The sequence below is a fragment of the Pseudorca crassidens genome, chromosome 13 (genome assembly GCF_039906515.1).
Source record: "Pseudorca crassidens isolate mPseCra1 chromosome 13, mPseCra1.hap1, whole genome shotgun sequence".
NCBI classification, from domain to species: Eukaryota; Metazoa; Chordata; class Mammalia; order Artiodactyla; family Delphinidae; genus Pseudorca; species Pseudorca crassidens.
Genome location: NC_090308.1, coordinates 32,451,452 through 32,474,889, shown reverse-complemented (window position 1 = coordinate 32,474,889; position 23,438 = coordinate 32,451,452). Strand labels below are relative to the sequence as shown.

Genomic DNA, 23,438 nt, shown 5'->3' with positions numbered 1-23,438 from the left:
CTTTCATTTCTAAGGAACTTAAACGAGATTTTGTAAGAACATTAAACTAAAATATAAGAAACCATTAGACAGCAGCATTACATTTTTAAAGAATGGAGTCCAAAATCTCTGTTCCTTCTCTCCTTGGTATTTTACAGGCTCCTTGTGCTGCAGAATCGGAACCAGCTCTCCTGATAGGGAGCAAACAGTTTGGGCTTTCGAGAAACAGTCACATTGCAATCGCGTTTGATGACACCAAAGTTAAAAACCGGTATGATTTATTCTGAGATATTAGACAAGAACCGATAAATGGAAGTACTCAGTATTTGTTTATTCAAGTTTAATTAACTATATTTATTAATAAATGAGGTGAGCTTTTTTAGTTCACTGAATACTGTAAAGAATAGAATTATATGAATATTTGTCTGAGCCTGAGAAGCCAGTTGAACTCAGCAGACCTAGATAGTCCTCACCTTGGAAAAGGTTTTGCTATCCTTTACGAAAAAGCACCACGATCAGATGCCACTGTATCCTAGAATAAGAACGTTCTTATTCTTCTGTTTTACTTCCCATACTTTTATTTCACAGTCTCACCATTGAATTTGAAGTGCGAACCGAAGCTGAATCAGGCTTGCTCTTTTACATGGCCCGGATCAATCATGCTGATTTTGCTACAGTTCAGCTGAGAAATGGATTGCCCTACTTCAGTTATGACTTGGGAAGTGGTGACACCAACACCATGATCCCCACCAAAATCAATGATGGCCATTGGCACAAGGTAATAGTCCCCAGGATGTTGGCAGTGCCCTACGAGGGGGTTACTGGGTGGCAGCCATCGGCATTCCCCTGGTGCCAGTATTATCTTGCCAGTGCAGACACTGACTCTGGCGGTACTGGAACGTGGCCGAGGCCAAAAATACAGTAAGTGCCATATACAACTGCCCAACCTAGGAAGACGCGATCAAACCTGGGTAGGTTTACAGTCGACCACTTACATGCCTCATCATGGTGCTATAAGATTCCATCATTGCTGTACATCTGTGGTTCCCAAACATCTGTCCACAAACTAGGGCCAGGCAATTGAAGACATTTCCAGTACTCTAAGTAAGTATTATTATTATTATGGGACAATGGAGTGCGTTAATCATAAAGCTCTATGTATTCAATTGAAAGGAATAATATTTCTTCTAAGATTATATTTTCCTATTTTTAAAGTGCTAAAATAACCTCTCTTTATGAAATAATATTTGACCAGCTTAAAAGCTGGCAACCTAAAATGGGCCCTATGGTTGTGCCTTCCCCCCACCCCCACCCCACAGTGGTCTGAGCACACCAAGAGTCTGAGAATCTGCTACCTCCCGTTTAAAGGCCTCTGGGGTATCATTTCCACTAACAGTCATTTGGAACAACTTTTTAAATGTTGGCCTTACACCCAGAAGCTGGTACTATTATGGGCACAGAAGGCTCACCTGCCAGCTTACTGTCCTCTTTGGCATGACTGCAAGTAGATAATATACTGCCTGATTCAAACGAAAACTCGGAATTTGTCTCTGCACCTGTGGTAGCCTATCAAGTAAAGCTTCCCTCGGTGGACAAATTAAATGTTTAATTTTTAGAGTAAGATATTATTAGATATTGGATTTTATATATTAACATATTTGGACTTGTCGTATCATATAGAAAGCCAAGGAACCTGAAAAAATACAATATAAACGCAAAGTCAACTAATTTGTTATCTAGAAATAAGAAATTTTCTAGGGAGCTTATGACTAGCAAATACTTTATGCAGGAGCTCTCATTAACGTTTATTCTCATCTCTGGCTAATAGCGTAATAAATATGACACTTGAGAAAAAGACATATTGTTGGGCTACAATGAGGCTGGGATTACGCTAAGTAGCCAAATTAAGGACGGATTTTATCCTTGCAGGTTTTTAGAAAGTTATTTCCAAAACCAGAATAGATCAGTGTAAAATAAGGTCTTAAATTACTCTAATCCTGATGTAGATTCGTTTTTAAAACATTATCGTACTCCAGCATTTCACAGGGTTACAGGCTCCTTTTCCTAAATTCAGACTCAAGGATTTTATGCTCAAGCTAGTCTCCACACTTTTTATTTCACTCTGCCCCAGAAAATAATTCAATCCGCTGCTGTCATTTCAGCCCAGTCAGCCTTCCATCTTCCTCCCTGACTTTGTACTAATCAGCTGCTGCAGAAATGGCAGTGCAGCCCGGATGGCACTGCATTCCTGCAGTTCTGCACAAGAAGTGCCTCTTAAGCAGAGGGATGTAGCATATCTGAATTTGTGCTGGGAAGACCAGGCTTTGCTCAATCAAACCAATGAACTTTTGAATTTGGACATGAATTTTGCAGCCCACTTAATTCATGACAGGGCTCTCAATCTGCAAGTTTCCTTACAACAAGCATACCTCTTGATACAGATGCTCCCTTGGCTACTACAGAAGAGTCTTCAATCTAAAACTCACCCAGGAAGATTCTCTCCTCTTTTGGAGATGGTACTCATGGAAAAGACAGACTTTGAGACATTCTGTAAACAGATTTAATTTCACTTATATTATGGGTTTAGCACATATTAGGCCCTCAGTAAGTTGTTTCACTTTTTCCTAAGGAATATCCTAAAAGTTCTTATGCTTTATACTCTGCATATTTGAAATTTATCTATGATTGGTGTTAATGACTCCTCTTCTTTTGGTAGATTAAGATTGTTCGAATTAAGCAAGAAGGAATTATTTACGTAGACGGTGCCTCCAACAGAACCATCAGTCCCAAGAAAGCTGATATTCTGGATGTTGTGGGAATGCTGTATATTGGCGGGCTACCCATTAACTACACTACCCGAAGAATTGGTCCAGTGAGTGTCTAATTTGTTTCTTTGTGGCCTAAACAGCTGCCTGAGTCATGAATGTATTTTAAATTATTAGGTCACATTGGCCCATGACCAATTATAGATGAATAGGAAATCATCTTTTCTGAGAAGTAAAAAATTTTCTAGACGGATCTGACTATGAGAGGCAATATTACAAAACAGAGTGTGGACCCTGGAGCCAGACTCCCTTGGTTTGAATATGTGCTTAACTGTTAAGTAGCTGTGCGACCCTGAGCAACTTACTTAATTTTTCTTTGAAAAGTTCCCTCTTTTGTAAAATAGTTTAATAATAATAACCAAACAAGCAAGGTTGATGGAAAGATTAAATGAGGTAATATACTTAAAGTGCTTGGAAAAATACCAAGTATACAGAAAGCACTAAGACAACAAGGAAGATGATAATGATGATATTGATGGTATTGTTTCGGGACTAGCCATTTAGCAAATATTGAGAGATGCAGTATCTAGAGCAGTGATCCCCAACCTTTTTGGCACCAGGGACCAGTTTTGTGGAAGACAGTTTTTCCACAGACCCGGGGCGGGGAGGTGGAGTGGCACAGGGTTGTTTTGGGGATGATTCAAGCACATTACATTTACTGTGCTCTTTATTTCTATTATTATTACCTTGTAATATATAATGAAATAATTATACAACTCACCATAATGCAGAATCAGTGGGAGCCCTGAGCTTGTTTTCCTGCAACTAGATGGTCCCATCTGGGGGTGATGGGAGACAGTGACACCCAAAGCATGTTGCTTATGTCCAGTCTACTCCGTAAGATGCAGCTTCATTGTCACTTGCCACTCACTGTTAGGGCTTTGATACGAGTCTGCAAACAGCTGATTTATTACGGTCTCTGTGCAGTTAGACCTCTCTGCTAATGATAACCTGTATTTGCAGCCGCTCCCCAGTGCTAGCGTCACTGCCTCAGCTCCACCTCAGATCATCAGGCATTAGATTCTCTTAAGGAGCGTGCAACCTAGATCCCTCGCACGCACAGTTCGCAGTAGGGTTCGCGCCCCTATGAGAATCTGATGCCGCCGCTGATTTGACAGGAGGCAGAGCTCAGGCAGAAATGCAAGCAATGGGGAGCGGCTGTAAATACAGATGAAGCTTCACTCACTCTCCCACCCCTCACCTCCTGCTGTGCAGCCCAGTTCCTAACAGGCCACAGACCAGTACCATGGGGATTGGGGATCCCTGATATAGAGTACTGTTATCCAATACTGGAGTCAGAATTTAAAGTCCTCACAAATTTTGTAAATCAATCAGTATTCACAAAATAATTTTTTGTCAGACCATGTGTCCTGGTTGGCTTTGGAAAGCACTCTTTTAAGAAGCACAGGGGATTAGTGCTTTTAGAAAATGCACTACACACGAGTGTGGTTCACGTCTATGCTCAAATCAGAACACGTGACGATGCAGCATCGTTCTTCATCAAAGACAATTGTCCATGATGGTTACAGTTCTCAGTATTTGCCGCCTCTTGTGGATGTTCAATATTACTTCCCCTTCACAGCTATTGGCTGTGCTACGCAGGCCAATCAAAGTGAGAGTCTCTGAACAGAGAGTCGCAAGAGTGATTAACTTGCATCCCTTAACCCAGATGAGATACAATGAAGCAGAGTATGATTGATTTATTTCTAAAATCCCTAAACTTTGAATGTGTCACCCAAGCTTTCAAGTTTCATGTGTATGTGCATTTTCTTAGGAAAGTATCCACTGCTTTCCTTAGATTTTCATAAGGAAGAAGCACTGAACCAAACCTAATTATCTTTTCAAGTAGAATTTGAACATAGATTGTGAAAAAAATGTATATATAGTAAGGTTAATAAACTGTTACTAGAAACATGAAATAGAAACATAAGAGACTAATTAAAAGTTACAATTTCCATAGGGGCCCAGAGTCTGTCAAACCAGTGGTCCCACTAGAGACGTAGTGTGCAGTATTTAGAATATCTAAACAATCGTATTCCAGGCTAGATACATCCTAGTTCAGCGGTCCCCAACCTTTTTGGCACCAGGGACCAGTTTCGTGGAAGACAATTTTTCCACGGACCGTGGGGCAGGGGAGATGGTTTGGGGATGATTCAAGCGCATTACATTTATCGTGCACTTTATTTCTATTATTATCACATTATAATATATGATGAAATAATTATACAACTCACCATAATGCTGACAGGAGACGGAGCTCAGGTGGTAATGCGAGCGATGTGGAACAGCTGTAAATACAGATGAAGCTTCACTCGTTCGCCCGCCCCTCACCTCCTGCTGTGCGGCCCGGTTCCTAACAGGCCAGTCCGCCGCCTGGGGGATGGGGACCGCTGTCTTAGTTGCGAAGCACAACACCGGATTCTCTGCACCTGCGCTCTGAAGCCTGGGCTGATGGTGCCGATCCAGGCAGTTCTGGAGATGGCCTAGGACAATCGGCAGATGTTTATACACACAGAACCCCCTACCAATGATTGCATTCCACATAAAGGCAAACTTCTGCTAAAACCCGATATGTGTTTCTTCTGACCTGAATGTTTAGGTGACCTACAGCATTGATGGCTGCATCAGGAATCTTCAGATGGCAGAAGCCCCTGCCGATCTTGAACAGCCAACCTCCAGCTACCGTGTCGGGACGTGTTTTGCAAATGCTCAGAAAGGAACATATTTTGACGGAACGGGTTTTGCCAAAGCAGGTGAGGTGCTTCCATATCCTTTCTGTTGAATATTAACTAGGTCCAAATATTGACTTCTTGTTTGTGTGGGAAAATAAAAGTCCCTGGGGTCTGAAACTAGCATCCTTTGTTTAAACCAGAAATTAAAACTTTTAGAAGTAATAAAAAAAAATGCCTCTTAAAGATTAATACGTCCGATTCTGATAAGAACGAATAGAAGAAATAAAGTAAAAGGCTATCTGGCGAGTTTATTCCATCTCCTTCCCTGGAGATCAATTATAGCAAAATAAATGTAATTCTACAAGAAGGTTCATATGTTTATATTATGTAATGTATCTACTTTCTAGTTTTCCCCATCTACCTTTCTTTCTGGAGATGAGACAGCATTTTCCTTGCTTCCTCTCTTCAGTTCCTTGCAAGGCTCCATTTCATGCTCTCCCCTCACACACAATGTACACATACTGGTGCCCATTTCTTGCTGATGGAGATGATGACTGGCACCTTTCCCTGACTTTCTTTAAGTATCTCCCCCCGTTCCAGTGAGCATTTTCAGCGCAGGTCTGGATCACTAACAGTGAATGTACAATTTGGAAAGAAAAAATATGAAATCACTTGTACATAATAACAAAAAAATCTGACATTAACATACTCTAAGATAGAATCAGTCCTATGGTTACCATAGGAACATGCATTTGCTGGTTAGAAAAAAAATTAATGAGTACATAATATGTAGAAGTTAACATGGGAAACAGAAGTAAATAAGATGTCATTCCCTTCCTTCAAGAACATGCTATCAATAGATAAGATTCTTTATCTCAGAAATCACAAGAAGACAAGTAAAAAATAACTAGAAACTGTAGAAGACACACAAGCAAGGTTCTGTGGATATTTTAAGGAAACATTAATTTGGGGAAATCAGGAAAGGTTTTGTGGAGGAATTGACATTTGAGGTAGGTTTAAAAGATGAGTTGAACACACATGCAAAGGTTGGAGACGGAAGAGCAGGGCCCTCCAACAGGGGATACATGGGAAATTTCCCCTGTGCAGAAGCAGAAAACAGAGAAACACAGGGTATGTTAAATATTGAAATGTTGGAGGTTATGTTGAACCCCAAATTCCATGTTCTGTGAAAGCCCAAAGCTTTTCTCAAGTTTTCTGCAAATTCAGATAGCTGGCATTAGCTTCGTCAAATTGATGGCAAGCTTCAGCTTCAAGTTCTGCAGTTAACAGATTAACTTACCATCCTGCCTGGGCTTTTTTGGTTCGAGATCAAACTGGACCAGAAAATTAGCCACTTCCCCAGTTTCCAATAACTCCTGCCATCACCTCAACACACAGTGTCATACAATCTACATAAGACTTGGGTGGTCAGAGGAGGTTACATTACTGGAAAATATACGACTTCAATTTAAACCTTTGACACCTTTGTCCTTAAAAGCTTTCCAGCTACCCAGTTTCTGGGGGTTTAATAGCTTCTTCATTCCCCCTATCCTCTGCTGAATGGCTTCATGTTATTTCTCTCTTTTCCTTATCCTCCTTTGAGGAACAGAAACAAAATCATTGTTTTCTTTTGCAGAAAATTCCAGCTTCTTCTACCCTTTATTCTTAAAATCTGCCCTAAGCCCGTCTTTGTCCATTCAAACTCATCAAGGTTCTCAGTAGAAGAAAAAAGTCTTTCACATAACAGCTGCCTCCCTTCATTGGAGATAGTTGTGGTTACACATAGCATTTATTTCTTGCTTAATAAATAGAAGACCTGGAAAAAATTACCATGAGTTTTCCTCTAATATTTCATGCAGGTCTAGTCTAGCCTGATCTTAATGGATCACTTTGTTTCTAAGAAGCATGTCTTAAATACTTGCTAAAAGATTAAATAAACCAATGAATCAAATATGGAAAATTATAAAGACTTAACTTGATGAACTAGAAAAGTCTATTTATGTCCCAGAATCTTATCCTTCAAAATTGTATTTGTAATTCCTTTCTTTATAAATAAAATGTCTGGGGATATTTGAGCCCTTTCAGATCATCGTGGTACCATGTAGAGTGCCCCAGTGAAATTTTACTGAATAATCACTGAAATGCTTGACTTCATCCAGCAACAAGACTTCTGACAATCACACCTGGCTGCGAGATTCTTTGAGTCAATCTTAGTCTGTGTTCATTCATTCATTCAACAAATATATATTCGACCTCCACCATGTGTCAGATACTTTGGTGAGCACAGAAATAAAATGGTGAGCAATATAGGAAAAGTCCTTGCCCTCACAGAATTTATATTCTAGGAAGGAAGGCAGCCAAGAAAATAAGCAATAACTATAAATGGTGGAGGTGTAGGCCATACGAAAGTCTGGAACTTATAGTTGTCTAACACATGAATTGAAAGCTAATAAAACCATGGCATTGTACAAATTTGAATTAACAGTTCCTAAACTCGAATCCACAATTTTTTAAAAATGTTTTCATTTTACAGTTGATGGGTTCAAAGTAGGATTGGACCTTCTTGTAGAATTTGAATTCCGCACAACTAGAACCACTGGAGTTCTTCTGGGAATCAGCAGCCAGAAAATGGATGGAATGGGTATTGAAATGATCGCTGAAAAGGTAAGCATCAGCAGTCTAAGCATTTCTGCTCTCTTCACGATATTGTCGTTTACATGTAGAAAGCTCTATTTTATTTTTAACATCTTTATTGGAGTATAATTGCTCTACAATGGTGTGTTAGTTTCTGCTTTATAACAAAGTGAATCAGCTATATGTATACATATACCCTCATATCTCCTCCCTCTTGCGTCTCCCTCCCTCCCACCCTCCGTATCCCACCCCTCTAGGTGGTCACAAAGCACCGAGCTGATCTCCCTGTGCTATGCGGCTGCTTCCCACTAGCTATCCGTTTTACATTTGGTAGTGTGTATATGTCAATGCTGCTCTCTCACTTCGTCCCAGCTTACCCTTCCCCCTCCCCGTGTCCTCAAGTCCATTCTCTACGTCTGCTCTATTTTGAAGCCCTGTTCTTGTCTTTGTTGGGAAAAAGCTAGATTGGATCTTTTCATCCTTCTGGATTATCTCAATTCTTGTGTGTTTTCAACACACTTATTTTGTAGACCAGTGTAAACTTTAAATGTGCTAATTCTATGGTAAGCCAACTATGCTAATAATGGCCGAAGTGGTTTTGGATCTCAAGCTAGTTACTGTGTGGTTAAAAGTAAAATTATTCTCCTCTTTATGAATACATGCTCTATGAAGCTATCAATTCCAGTGGGGAAAAAAAGGGCTTAGATTGTCTAAAATCAGTCTTTGCCTCTTATAACGGGGTAGGCACCTCTCAGAAATGAAGATGTCTAGCTGACATATTGATTGCTCAATTTATTTAAAAGCATCCACATACCATTGCACAATAGAACAAATTTATAATAAAGTTATATTAGTAGAATATAAAGTATTGTGCCGGTTTGCTCACAATGGATAATCTAATTCTAACTGCCTTTTCTGTCCCTGCCTGCAGTGAGATAACCAGTTTTCATATACTTTGTACTATAGGGCACAGGTAAAAAGAAGAAGGCAAAGCAAGCAATTTCACAAGTTTCCTATTTGCCTTTGCAACAGGAATCATACTTCAGCTCTGTTCACATTTCCAATCCTAGGGTGCCGTTGCCTCCCAAGAAGAAAAACCACACACTGACCTAAAATACGCTTTCCTTATCCTCTTCCCTCCTTCCTCTCAGTCTTCAAACCATCCTCAAAGGCAGTAAAGCAAAAAGATCCAGGAGCACAGAGACAAAAGGGGGAATAAGCAACACTTAATAGTTTTGACAGGAAAAAAAAAGTCTGGAGCTGCCGAAGAGGCAAGAGACTTTTTCTTCCCTCCTTGTTTCCTGGTGGGCGAGGAGAGGGGATTAAGAGCGCTGCTTAAAGGAGCTCCAGAGACGGGCGCGAGCCGCGGCTAACAGTGCAGACCCCAGAGACGGGCATGAGACGCTAAGGCTGCTGCTGCCACCACCAAGAAGCCTATGTGCGAGCACAGGTCACTATCCACACCTCCCCTCCCGGGAGCCTGTGCAGCCCGCCACTGCCAGGGTCCCGGGATCCAGGGACAACTTCCCCGGGAGAACGCACGGCGCGCCTCAGGCTGGTGCAATGTCACGCTGGACTCTGCCGCCGCAGGTTCGCCCCGCATCCATACCCCTCCCTCACCCCGGCCTGAGTGAGCCAGAGCTCCCGAATCAGCGGCTCCTTTAACCCCGTCCTGTCTGAGCAAAGAACAGACGCGCTCAGGCGACCTACACGCAGAGGCGGGGCCAAATCCAAAGCTGAGCCCTTGGGAGCTGTGAGAACAAAGAAGAGAAAGGGAAATCTCTCCCAGCAGCCTCAGGAGCAGCGGATTAAATCTCCACAATCAACTTGATGTACCCTGCATCTGCGGAATACCTGAATAGACAACAAATCATCCCAAATTGAGGAGTTGGACTTTGAGAGCAAGATTTATTATTTTTTCCCCTTCTTCTCTTTTTGTGAGTGTGTATGTATATGCTTCTGTGTGAGATTTTGTCTGTAGAGCTTTGCTTTCACCATCTGTCCTAGAGTTCTATCCGTCCGTGTTTTTTTTTACATTTTTAAAAAAATTTTTTTCTTAATAACTATTTTTTTATTTTAATAACTTTATTTTATTTTCTTTTCTCCTCTTTCTTTCTTTCTACTTTTTCTCCCTTTTATTCTGAGCCGTGTGGATGAAAGGCTCTTGGTGCTGCAGCCAGGAGTCAGTGCTGTGCCTCTGAGGTGGGAGAGCCAACTTCAGGACACTGGTCCACAAGACACCTCCCAGCTCCACGTAATATCAAACGGCGAAAATCTCCCAGATATCTCCATCTCAACACCAACACCCAGCTTCACTCAACGACCAGCAAGCTACAGTGCTGGACACCCTATGCCAAACAACTAGCAAGACAGGAACACAGCCCCACCCATTAGCAGAGAGGCTGCCGAAAATCATAATAAGTCCACAGACACCCCAAAACACACCACCAGACGTGGACGTACCCACCAGAAAGACAAGATCCAGCCTCATCCACCAGAACACAGGCACTAGTCCCCTCCACCAGGAAGCCTACAAAACCTACTGAACCAACTTTAGCCACTGGGGAGAGACACCAAAAACAATGGGAACTACGAACCTGCAGCCGGTGAAAAGGAGACCCCAAACGCAGTAAGATAAGCAAAATGAGAAGACAGAAAAACACACAGCAGATGAAGGAGCAAGATAAAAACCCACCAGACCTAACAAATGAAGAGGAAATAGGCAGTGTACCTGAAAAAGAATTCAGAATAATGATAGTAAAGATGATCCAAAATCTTGGAAATAGAATAGAGAAAATGCAAGAAACATTTACCAGGGACCTAGAAGAACTAAAGATGAAACAAGCAACGATGAACAACACAATAAATGAAATTAAAAATACTCTAGAAGGGGTCAATAGCAGAGTAACTGAGGCAGAAGAACGGATAAGTGACCTGGAAGATAAAATAGTGGAAATAACTACTGCAGAGCAGAATAAAGAAAAAAGAATAAAAAGAACAGAGAACAGTCTCAGAGACCTCCAGGACAACATTAAATGCACCAACATTCGAATTATAGGGGTTCCAGAAGAAGAAGACAAAAAGAAAGGGACTGAGAAAATATTGGAAGAGATTATAGTTGAAGACTTCCCTAATATGGGAAAGGAAATAGTTAATCAAGTCTAGGAAGCACAGAGAGTCCCATACAGGATAAATCCAAGGAGAAACACGTCAAGACACATATTAATCAAACTGTCAAAAATTAAATACAAAGAAAACATATTAAAAGCAGCAAGGGAAAAACAACAAATAACACACAAGGGAATCCTCATAAGGTTAACAGCTGATCTTCCAGCAGAAACTCTGCAAGCCAGAAGGGACTGGCAGGACATATTTAAAGTGATGAAGGAGGAAAACCTACAACCAAGATTACTCTACCCAGCAAGGATCTCATTCAGATTTGGTGGAGAAATTAAAACCTTTACAGACAAGCAAAAGCTGAGAGAGTTCAGCACCACCAAACCAGCTCTACAACAAATGCTAAAGGAACTTCTCTAGGCAAGAAACACAAGAGAAGGAAAAGAACTATAATAACAAACCCTAAACAATTAAGAAAATGGGAATAGGAACATACATATCAATAATTACCTTAAATGTAAATGGATTAAATGCTCCTACCAAAAGACACAGACTGGCTGAATGAATACAAAAAAAAGACCCATATATATGGTGTCTACAAGAGACCCACTTCAGACCTAGGGACACATACAGACTGAAAGTGAGGGGATGGAAAAAGATATTCCATGCAAATGGAAACCAAAAGAAAGCAGGAGTAGCAATTCTCATATCAGACAAAATAGACTTTAAAATAAAAACTATTAGAAGAGACAAAGAAGGCCACTACATAATGATCAAGGGATCGATCCAAGAAGAAGATATAACAATTGTAAATATTTATGCACCCAACATAGGAGCACCTCAACACATAAGGCAAATACTAACAGCCATAAAAGGGGAAATCGACAGTAACACTTTCATAGTAGGGGACTTTAACACTCCACTTTCACCAATGGACAGATCATCCAAAATGAAAATAAATAAGGAAACACAAGCTTTAAATGATACATTAAACAAGATGGACTTAATTGATATTTATAGGACATTCCATCCAAAAACAACAGAATACACATTTTTCTCAAGTGCTCATGGAACATTCTCCAGGATAGATCATATCTTGGGTTACAAATCAAGCCTTGATAAATTTAAGAAAATTGAAATTGTATCAAGTATCTTTTCCGACCACAACGCTATGAGACTAGCTATCAATTACAGGAAATGATCTGTAAAAAATACAAACACATGGAGGTTAAACAATACACTACTTAATAACGAAGTGATTACTGAAGACATCAAAGAGGAAATCAAAAAATACCGAGAAACAAATGACAATGGAGACACGATGACCCAAAACCTATGGGATGCAGCAAAAGCAGTTCTAAGAGGGAAGTTTATAGCAATACAATCCTACCTTAAGAAACAGGAAACATCTCAAATAAACAACCTAACCTTGCACCTAAAGCAATTAGAGAAAGAAGAACAAAAAAACCCCAAAGGTAGCAGAAGGAAAGAAATCATAAAGATCAGTTCAGAAAGAAAGGAAAAAGAAATGAAGGAAAGGATAGCAAAGATCAATAAAACTAAAAGCTGGTCTTTGAGAAGATAAACAAAATTGATAAACCATTAGGCAGACTCATCAAGAAAAAAAGGGAGAAGACTCAAATCAATAGAATTAGAAATGAAAAAGGAGAAGTAACAACTGACACTGCAGAAATACAAATCATCCTAAGAGACTACTACAAGCAATTCTATGCCAATCAAATGGACAACCTGGAAGAAATGGACAAATTCTTAGAAATGCACAACCTGCCAAGACTGAATCAGGAAGAAAAAGAAAATATGAACAGACCAATCACAGCACTGAAATGGAAACTGTGATTAAAAATCTTACAACAAACAAAAGCCCAGGACCAGATGGCTTCACAGGCGAATTCTATCAAACATTTAGAGAAGAGCTAACATCTATCCTTCTCAAACTCATCCAAAATATAGTAGAGGGAGGAACACTCCCAAACTCATTCTATGAGGCCACTATCACCCTGATACCAAAACCAGACAAGGATGTCACAAAAAAGAAAACTACAGGCCAATATCACTGATGAACACAGATACAAAACTCCTCAACAAAATACTAGCAAACAGAATCCAACAACACATTAAAAGGATCATACACCATGATCAAGTGGGGTTTATTCCAGGAATGCAAGGATTCTTCAATACACACAAATCAATCAACGTGATACACCATATTAACAAATTGAAGGAGAAAAACCATATGGTCATCTCAATAGATGCACAGAAAGCTTCTGACAAAATTCAACACCCATTTATGATAAAAACCTGCAGAACGTAGGCATAGAGGGAACTTTCCTCAACATAATAAAGGCCATATATGACAAACCCACAGCAAACATCGTCCTCAATGGTGAAAAACTGAAAGCATTTCCACTAAGATCAGGAGCAGAACAAGGTTGGCCACTCTCACCACTCTTATTCAACATAGTTTTGGAAGTTTTAGCCACAGCAATCAGAGAAGAAAAGGAAATAAAAGGAATCCAAATCAGAAAAGAAGAAGTAAAGCTGTCACTGTTTGCAGATGACATGATACTACACATAGAGAATCCTAAAGATGCTACCAGAAAACTACTAGAGCTAATCAATGAATCCGGTAAAGTAGCAGGATACAGAATTAATGCACAGAAATCTCTGGCATTCCTATACACTAATGATGAAAAATCTGAAAGTGAAATCAAGAAAACACTCCCATTTACCATTGCAACGAAAAGAATAAAATATCTAGGAATAAACCTACCTAAGGAGACAAAAGACCTGTATGCAGAAAATTATAAGACACTGATGAAAGAAATTAAAGATGATACAAATAGATGGAGAGATATACCATGTTCTTGGATTGGAAGAATCAACATTGTGAAAATGACTCTACCACCCAAAGCAATCTACAGATTCACTGCAATCCCTATCAAACTACCAATGGCATTTTTCACAGAACTAGAACGAAAAATTTCACAATTTGTATGGCAACACAAAAGACCCCGAATAGCCAAAGCAATCTTGAGAACGAAAAACGGAGCTGGAGGAATCAGGCTCCCTGACTTCAAACTATACTACAAAGCTACAGTAATCAAGACAGTATGGTACTGGCACAAAAACAGAAATATAGATCAATGGAACAGCATAGAAAGCCCAGAGATAAACCCACACAAATATGGTCACCTTATCTTTGATAAAGGAGGCAGGAATGTACAGTGGAGAAAGGACAGCCTCTTCAATAAGTGGTGCTGGGAAAACTGGACAGGTACATGTAAAAGTATGAGATTAGATCACTCCCTAACACCATACACAAAAATAAGCTCAAAATGGATTAAAGACCTAAATGTAAGGCCAGAAACTATCAAACTCTTAGAGGACAACATAGGCGGAACACTCTATGACACAAATCACAGCAAGATCCTTTTTGACCCACCTCCTAGAGAAATGGAAATAAAAACACAAATAAACACATGGGACCTAATGAAACTTAAAAGCTTTTGCACAGCAAAGGAAACCATAAACAAGACCAAAAGACAACCCTTAGAATGGGAGAAAAGATTTGCAAATGAAGCAACTGACAAAGGATTCATCTCCAAAATTTACAAGCAGCTCATGCAGCTCAATAAGAAAAAAAAAAACAACCCAATCCAAAAATGGGCAGAAGACCTAAATAGACATTTCTCCGGAGAAGATATACAGACTGCCAACAAACACATGAAAGAATGCTCAACATCATTAATCATTAGAGAAATGCAAATCAAAACTACAATGAGATATCATCTCACACCAGTCAGAATGGCCATCATCAAGAAATCTACAAACAATAAATGCTGGCGAGGGTGTGGAGAAAAGGGAACACTCTTGTACTGCTGGTGGGAATGTGAATTGGTACAGCCACTATGGAGAACAGTATGGAGGTTCCTTAAAAAACTACAAATAGAACTACCATATGACCCAGCAATCCCACTACTGGGCATATACCCTGAGAAAACCATAATTTAAAAAGAGTCATGTACCAAAATGTTCATTACAGTTCTATTTACAATAGCCAGGAGATGGAAACAACCTAAGTGTCCATCATCGGATGAATGGATAAAGAAGATGTGGCACATATATACAATGGAATATTACTCAGCCATAAAAAGAAACGAAATTGAGCTATTTATAATGAGGTCGATGGACCTAGAGTCTGTCATACAAATACCGTATGCTAACACATATATATGGAATTTAAGAAAAAAAAAAGTCATTAAAACCCTAGGGGTAAGACAGGAATAAAGACACAGACCTACTACAGAATGGACTTGAGGATATGGGGAGGGGGAAGGGTAAGCTGTGACAGAGTGAGAGAGTGGCATGGACATATATACACTACCAAACGTAAGGTAGATAGCTAGTGGGAAGCAGCGGCATAGCACAGGAGATCAGCTCGGTGCTTTGTGACCACCTAGAGGGGTGGGATAGGGAGGGTGGGAGGGAGGGAGACGCAAGAGGGAAGAGATGTGGGAACATATGTATATGTATAACTGATTCACTTTGTTATAAAGCAGAAACTAACACACCATTGTAAAGCAATTATACTCCAATAAAGATGTAAAAAGAAAAAAAAATAATAGTTTTGCCAGATTTTCAACACACAGTTTCAATGCATCTTGTCAGTGTTGCTCTTCACCTGATTATAACCACAGTTCCCTGCAACTTGTCAGGGTGTTGAGTTCCATCACAATGCATATGGATTTCTCACCAAGCTCTTTTTATATGCCAAATTCCCTTGTTACAAATTTCACCGAATATAGCAAAATCTTAACTAATATTTACATCACTGTATAGTTTACAAACTTTTCACCTATTTACTTGCACTTTTAATCTTCTTTTTAAAACCCCTATTTCTTTTCTTTTACCTTGTCAAATGTTTTGCCAAACTGACTGTTTTTAATGTTTCAATATGTTTCTTTCCTTCATCAGCTTCAAAAGAATTCTGCAATCTCAAGTTTCAGGGCCCATTCTGTGTTACTAAAAACAGATTTTTCTCATTTAGACAAGAACTCCTAGTCTAAGTTCTTCATTGTTAAGAATTGAACTGGCCTTCTGGCTCAAAGTCTTTAGTAACTGTGACATGAAACTTGCCCCAAAATGTAATTTATGTAACTCTCAATCCTATATATAAAATAGATTCCGTGAAGGAAAAAATATACAATTAAAACATCAAAATCTTAAAAAAAAAATCATCCTTTCAAATGAATTTGTAAACCAGATTCCTAAGAACTCCCACACTCTAAAAAGATCTGTGGTAGAATTTTTCCCAGTGTATACTACATCCTTTTTTTGTCACCCAGCCTCAAATTGTATTTCACATTTTCTGAAAGCAGAGTTATTTATTACCAGCCTCATAGGTCTTGCCTATTGCTCCCAACAGTGTCCGAAAGTAAAGAGCATAATTTGTGACTCCTGGTCATTAAATCTGCATTTTAATTTCTGTCAAGTTTTTTTTTTTAATTTAATATGCCTAAGTTATTCATTTAAAACTATTTCAGCTAATGACTTTTCTAGAGATAATTTTTACTCTGTGAACCACCGTGACACCCTTCCAATGAAACCATCTGTGGCTGTTCAATTTCCTGCTTTCTAGCTTATGTTTCATGTGGACAATGGCGCCGGCCGATTCACTGCTGTCTATGATGCTGGGATCCCAGGGCATTTGTGTGACGGACAGTGGCATAAAGTCACGGCCAACAAGGTCAAGCACCGAATCGAGCTGACAGTAGATGGGAACCAGGTGGAAGCCCAGAGCCCAAATCGAGCGTCTACATCCGCTGATACAAATGACCCCGTGTTTGTTGGAGGGTTCCCAGGTGAGTGTTGCCTACCCCAGCAAGAATATCTTTGCTCTGTTTTGTTAGTGGTTTTGAACACATTTATATTCTATAAATACATTCAAGAATGTGTGCTTAAGTATACTTGCTTCCTAGCTTTAGAATCTGCTCCAATAAATAATACATTATCTGACATTTCTAGTGTGTAAAATGAGCATTTTACTTACATAAACCACATGGGACTGAACTTTTCATGATTGCCTCCAAAATTTCATTCGTGGGAGATGGAGGCTAGAGGAAATGCATTTGGCTTATAAAGATATGAGGCATTTAACAGCAATCAGGGCCAGAATCGGTGTTCTTTCTCATTTTTTAAAAATTAATATACCAGAGGAATCATTAAATGTTATGGAACTTATTTCCTCAAGTTCTGGAAATCATTGGGTTAAACATAGCTAATTTCCCCCTTAGGCTATTATAGAGTTTATATTACAAAGAAACCCAAGCAATAAATCTGCATTCAGAAATACCTCTCCAGCACATTAAATATAGCATGTGAACCACAGAGAGTTACCCAAAGTGCCTATAAACAAGAGTGCCCAACTTGATAAGAAGTAAGCTAACAGCCTCTTAATAAATACTGTAGTAATGCAGACTGCTGGAATGGTCTTTCAATATTTTGGCCAGAGAAACCTTTGTCCCCATTTATAGAGAGCTCCTCTCCTTAACAAAACAAGCAAAATGTATATTAAGCAGCAGTTGATGATGGAAAAGATATAGAAGTCATGGGGACCAATTCTGAGTTCCTCTTTCCAAAATTGCTCCTGGGTTTTGGAAAATATCTCCTTCTGGGAATTCCCTGGCAGTCCACTGGTTAGGACTCTGTGCTTCCAATGTAGAGGGCATGGATTCGATCCCTGGTGGCTCGGAGAACTAGAATCCTGCATGCCTCACGGCGCAGACAAAAAAAAAAAAAAAAAAAATTTCAGGGACAAAAAGAAAAAGAAAATATCTCCTGCTTCAATCAGGACAAACCCCAAGGTATTATGAAGGAGGTAATATACTTCTCCATTTACAGTCTACGAAATGGGATCTTAGCACCTAGTAGGCCTGCTAAAAGAAGGGACTCTCTCCTTAAGAAGAGAAAGATTTTGTGTGAGTTCACAACAAACTTAACCATTTGGGATTTATCTTTACAATGGAAGAAAGTAAAAAAGTCACCATTAAAAGTCCATGTCCTAATTCAGTACTTAAAGTATTTGATCAGTTACTTTGGTTCATTAAATAAAATTTAATAATTTTAATTCACAACTGTAAACTTGTCCCTTCCAAACCAAATTCTTTGATGTCTTCAAATGTGTAATCATAGATGTCTCCATATTTCATAATACATAACTATAAAAAAGTTGATGTTTCTCTACCAGTTTAACTGTTAGTAAAGCTAAGAACAAAAATCACTAACTTTACGTAAAATAGCATTCCCATTGCATCTTAAGCTAACAGCTGACTTTGAAGCATGCTCTTAACATAGTAGCTGAATTTCAAAACTGAGCCCTCCCTGCTTGGTTTTTCAGAGGGCCTCAACCAGTTTGGCCTGACAACCAACATTCGTTTCCGAGGTTGCATCCGATCTCTAAGGCTCACCAAAGGCACGGGAAAGCCATTGGAGGTAAATTTCGCCAAGGCCCTGGAACTAAGGGGTGTTCAACCTGTATCATGCCCAGCCAACTAATAAAAATAAGTTCAACTCCAAGAAGCGTCCTCCAAAACAACCGTATCAAGTAAAACAAATGTATTTTACTTATGTATGTTATTAAAACTAATTTGTGCATGCGTATTAAATTCCTTCTGTATTCTGATGGTGCTAATTCAGACCCCAGACTGAATTTTAATTCAAGTTCTTTCTCAAGTCCATAAATATTAAACCATTTACTGCATTCTAAATAATTGCTTGTTTTGCGTGATTTTAAGGATAAAAGGCAACTGATCATAAATTGTTGAATTTGCAACATGCCCTGGAGTCATCTCAAGAAGAGCTCAGATGTAATTTGTGAAGGCAACACTTTTTTTACTAACTCCTATTAATACTTCTGTCATCCTTTTTCCATGTAGGTCAGCTTTGGCTTTCTTTCGGGCCACTGAAAACACAGTGGGTTTCGGATGCGTGATGGGAGGAAATGAGCTCCCTTTCCCCGTGTTTGCGAAAAGCATTAGCAAGTCATTTCCCTGATCCAGATTCATTATTGGAGGATTTAACTAGCTACATGAATGGATACCTTTTTAGGCTTAAGGTGGAGAGTATAGATCAGATTCAGGCCAGAGATCTTAATTACTTGATTTGTTTGTTTGATGATGACTTATAGGCTTTGGGGAGACACCAGAACCAAGCTCCAGAATGACAATTTAGCACACATTTGATACTACAGTACTGAGGCTCTGGACTCTTTAAGTTTCCAGTGACTATCACAATTTACAGAGGAAAATCACAGAGGAATAATGCTGAAATGCAGTTTTTACCTATGAGGAAACAACAAAGCTGAAACTTAAAAGGCATACACCATTGGGTCTTTTTGAGTTGCAATTTAACCTAACAAATTAATGTCCTAAAAAAACTGCTGTGTTTTCTCCTTCTTTTACCCACTATTTCAATCATCTTCAAAGGGATCTGTGAGAAGACAGGCCTAGATTTTATTCATCAACTTAAGGAAACGTTTCATTTGCCACCTGCAGTAGAAATAGTTGTAGTCTAATAATGCTGAACATTTAAAGGAATAGATTTTCCTCACAGTGGTAATTTTAGCAAAAGAAGAATAATCATCTCTGACAGTGTTATCCACAGGGGAAAAGGAGGTGCTGTTTCTAATCAAGGAGATGACTAACACACTCTTAGCATTTCATCACTGGCCAGTTGCTTGACCCAATTTGTCCACACAACTTCATTCTAGAGCAAGCAGTTCTCGGCCCTGGCTCCATTTTGTAATTACCAGGCAAGCTTTCAAAGAACTGGTGCCTGGTCCAGCGATTCTGATAGCCTAAGCATGAAGATTTTTAAAAAGCTTCCCAGGCAATTCTGAAGGGCCATCAGGATTGAGACCCACTGTTCTAAGAGAAAAGGTATCCACTGTGGCAACAAAGAATTGTGGAGTCATTTGAAAAATCTGCTGTTAATTTTGTCTTGGCCATTTTCACACACAGAAGAAAATAATGTAATATTGTATCTAGTTAATGCCTTTTGACCAACCTCTAAGCAATAAAATCCTTTGAAAACCAATGTGTTTTGAAAGTGAAGGTATTACTTCTGCACTGGACACTGACATGACTTTTGGGCTTATTCTGGATAATGAATAGAGAAGCAGGAATAAAGATGCTAGGCTACTAAATTAAAAGCTAATGCCATTCTTTCCTGAATCTTGAAACAAAAGATACATAAATTTGAAAGCAAAGGTACTTAATCAGCACTCCTATCAGAGTCAAGCCCTGCCGGAGTCAACTTGTACATCAGTGCCTTAGAAAGGTGTAGTTGGAAGGATTCTTTGAGATCAATAAATACAGTGATTCTTAAGTCTAGCTAGACATTAAAATTGCCTTGGGTACTTAAAAAGAAAAAAGAAAAAATCTTACATCTGAGTATCACCTAGACCTTAAAATATAATCTTAAAATATATAAATTAAAATATAAGGTCCTAGCATTGGCATTTTCGAAACATTTCCACTTGATTCTAATGTGATTCTAAGGCACCCAGGGAGATTTAATGGTGTGCTCAAAATCCCACATTAGTTGTTTACCAAAGTAGTCCCAAGAAATGGATCTGGACCCGAGCAGCTTTCACTAAATCAGGTAATTGGCTAAAGTTGTCCACACAAAATCCACATTCGAAAGTGGCTCATGAATTTGTATGGACAAAGCTTGTCCAAATTCTAAGATGAGAAATAAAGAAATGTTATGAAAGGGAAAAGTTTCTCTAACATATTTTAAACTAATTTTATACCTCAAAAAAAACAATTTTTATTTCAAAACAAGGTAAAATGTTTTTTTCACCCAACTTTATCCCCTGTATAATGTCCTCACCTCCTGCCACCTACAGCAATCATGAAGAAAGCAGAATACTTTTCATTTGATTTTTTCTGAACACCCATTCCTACCAGGTTGTCGGCCTTCTTTAAAAAGGTGCTTTGCACTCTAGAAGAAAAACATTTGTGAGGGGAGTTTTATTGAAGTTGCCATGGTGAACACTGCTGACAAAGGAAAGTAAGGAACAGAGCAGATTTCAGCCCCAAATCACCAGAACACTGGCAGACACTTAAAGCTTCAGTGGTTTTAAAAATCATAACTGTTTTCTCCTTCTTTGATTTAGCCTATTGTCTCCAACTACAGAACTCTTCTAGGTTTTCTGCTTAACAACAGAGAAAAAGACTACTTTGACAAATTTTAAAATCCCTTGATTTTATGTGAGTTATTTAGTGAATTATTTTTGTATATAAAATTGGTATCTACAATTAACGTGAAAACAAAACACAATACTCAGTCTTCGTAAGTACAGAAGGTAGTCTTCTTTTCCACTACCATTTGCAAAGATATGACTTGTTACTGATGCAACTTTTTTATCTCTGTTTTTCAATCTTTTTATCTGTGTTGAGTCAAGAGAGAAATACAAACAAATATACTGTACTCATTTGCTGGACCTGAGATTAGTAGGTACCGCAAACCAAAGGGCGCATGAAGGTAAGGGATGCCCCAGGCTGGGCCCTGAATGCCATTATTTTGGAATCTTGACACGCAAGCTGGTGACTCAGATCTCTCTTTTGCATTTGTGCCAGTTATCTAAGTTAACATGACATCTCTGCCCATTACTGAAGTGAAAGTGTGGCATGAATTATCTCCCTCCAAAATTCATGTGTTGAAGTTCTAACCCCCAGTACCTCAGAATGTGACTGTATTTCGAAATGGGTTCTTTCAAGAGGTAGTTAAGGTAAGATGAAGTCAAATGGGTGGGCCACAATCCAACATGACTGATGTCCTTATAAGGAGAGATCAGGACACAGACAGGGCTAGAGAGAAGACCATGTGAAGACACAGAGAAAAGAGGGCCATCTATAAGCCAAGGAGAGAGGCCTCTAGGGAAAAAACAGCCCTGCTGACATCTTGAACTGAGACTTGTAGCCTCTAGGATTGTGAGAAAATTAGTATCTGTTGTTTAAGCCAGCCAGTCTGTGGTACTTTGCTATGGTAGTCCCAGAAAGCTATCACAAAGGCTTTCTGCACAGATACACAAGTACATACCTAAAGCATCAGCACATTTCAGGTTCCCTGAAGAGTGACATGTACATCAGAGAAATCAATTGTTTTGAACAGTGACTATTATCACTTATGTAAGTGAATAGAAAAAAAAAAATCGAGACTTAAAAAAATATAAAAGAATTTTCACAACATACTTAAATAGAGGAAGTTGGTTAATACATGCTTGGGGATATTAGGAATAGCTAGACAGCAATTATAAATGAAAGAAATAATGTTCTATTCAATAACACCACTTACTGGACTTTTCAGGAGAATAGGTTTTCTGGAGAGCCAGTTTGTATATTCAGGTTTAGAGAACTATTCATTTGCCCTTGAACAAATCAAAGCTCTGCTTTATTTGGGAAAGTTGTCTCCCTGGAGCTCAGCCCTTCTGCAGGGACATACCTAATGATATATGAGGTGGTGGCAGTGGAGGTGGTGAGAAGTAGATTCTGATATATTTTGAAGGTGGATTGGTATTTCCTGAAGGATTGACTATAGAATGTGAGAAAATAAGGTACTGATAACTTCTGCTTATCTGAAAGGATAGAGTAGCCAATATTGGGGGAAAGGGGATATAGGTGTAATAGCCTTTTTATAGAAAGGAAAACCAGGAGTTTAGTTTTAGATGTGTTGAATTTAAGCTGTCCATTAGATATCTAAGAGCACTGTACTATAGGCAGTTGAATATACAAGTCTGGAGTTGAGGAAAGAGGTCTAAATATTTATACTTAGATATAACTATGGAAGTCATCCAAATGTTTATATAATTTATAACCACTAGACTGACTGAGATCACTAAGGGAGTGAGTATAGACAGAGGATTATGGACATCCAACATTAAAAATATTGAGAGAACAGGTGTCAGAAAAATTATTCAGAACTTGAAAATAGGCAAAAGAAATTGCTAAGTGTTCTTTCAGTGCAGAACCAGGCTTGACTTTCTTTTGACTAGGCTATTTTACAACTCTATAGGGTCAAAGATTTCTTGCAGATTTTTGTCTAGTAGAGATGTAAATAGTTTGTTTTGTTTGGTGGCAGAGATAACCCCAAAGGTAACAATTTTGTATCTAACTGAAAAATCTTATCC

At 39.0% G+C, this 23,438-nt stretch overlaps 2 protein-coding genes across 9 annotated transcripts in view; one reads left to right on the top strand and one right to left on the bottom strand.

The window, feature by feature from the left end:
• LAMA2 (laminin subunit alpha 2) overlaps positions 1–20,341 on the top strand; it is a 591,238-nt gene extending 570,897 nt beyond the window's left edge. For both annotated transcript variants that reach the window (XM_067702129.1, XM_067702128.1), the window contains 7 exons: positions 138–250; positions 568–757; positions 2,696–2,851; positions 5,404–5,557; positions 8,010–8,140; positions 16,887–17,109; positions 18,645–20,341. In XM_067702129.1, coding sequence (XP_067558230.1) covers positions 138–250; positions 568–757; positions 2,696–2,851; positions 5,404–5,557; positions 8,010–8,140; positions 16,887–17,109; positions 18,645–18,802 — 1,125 coding nt within the window. In that variant the 3' untranslated portion in view covers positions 18,803–20,341. The remainder of the gene's footprint in view (positions 1–137; positions 251–567; positions 758–2,695; positions 2,852–5,403; positions 5,558–8,009; positions 8,141–16,886; positions 17,110–18,644) is intronic.
• ARHGAP18 (Rho GTPase activating protein 18) overlaps positions 1–23,438 on the bottom strand; it is a 199,742-nt gene that overhangs the window by 6,039 nt on the left and 170,265 nt on the right. For all 7 annotated transcript variants that reach the window (XM_067702130.1, XM_067702134.1, XM_067702133.1 and 4 more), the window contains exons 18-19: positions 5,898–6,104; positions 5,039–5,287 (exon numbers count right to left, since the gene is read on the bottom strand). The gene's annotated coding sequence lies outside the window, so the exon portion shown is untranslated. The remainder of the gene's footprint in view (positions 1–5,038; positions 5,288–5,897; positions 6,105–23,438) is intronic.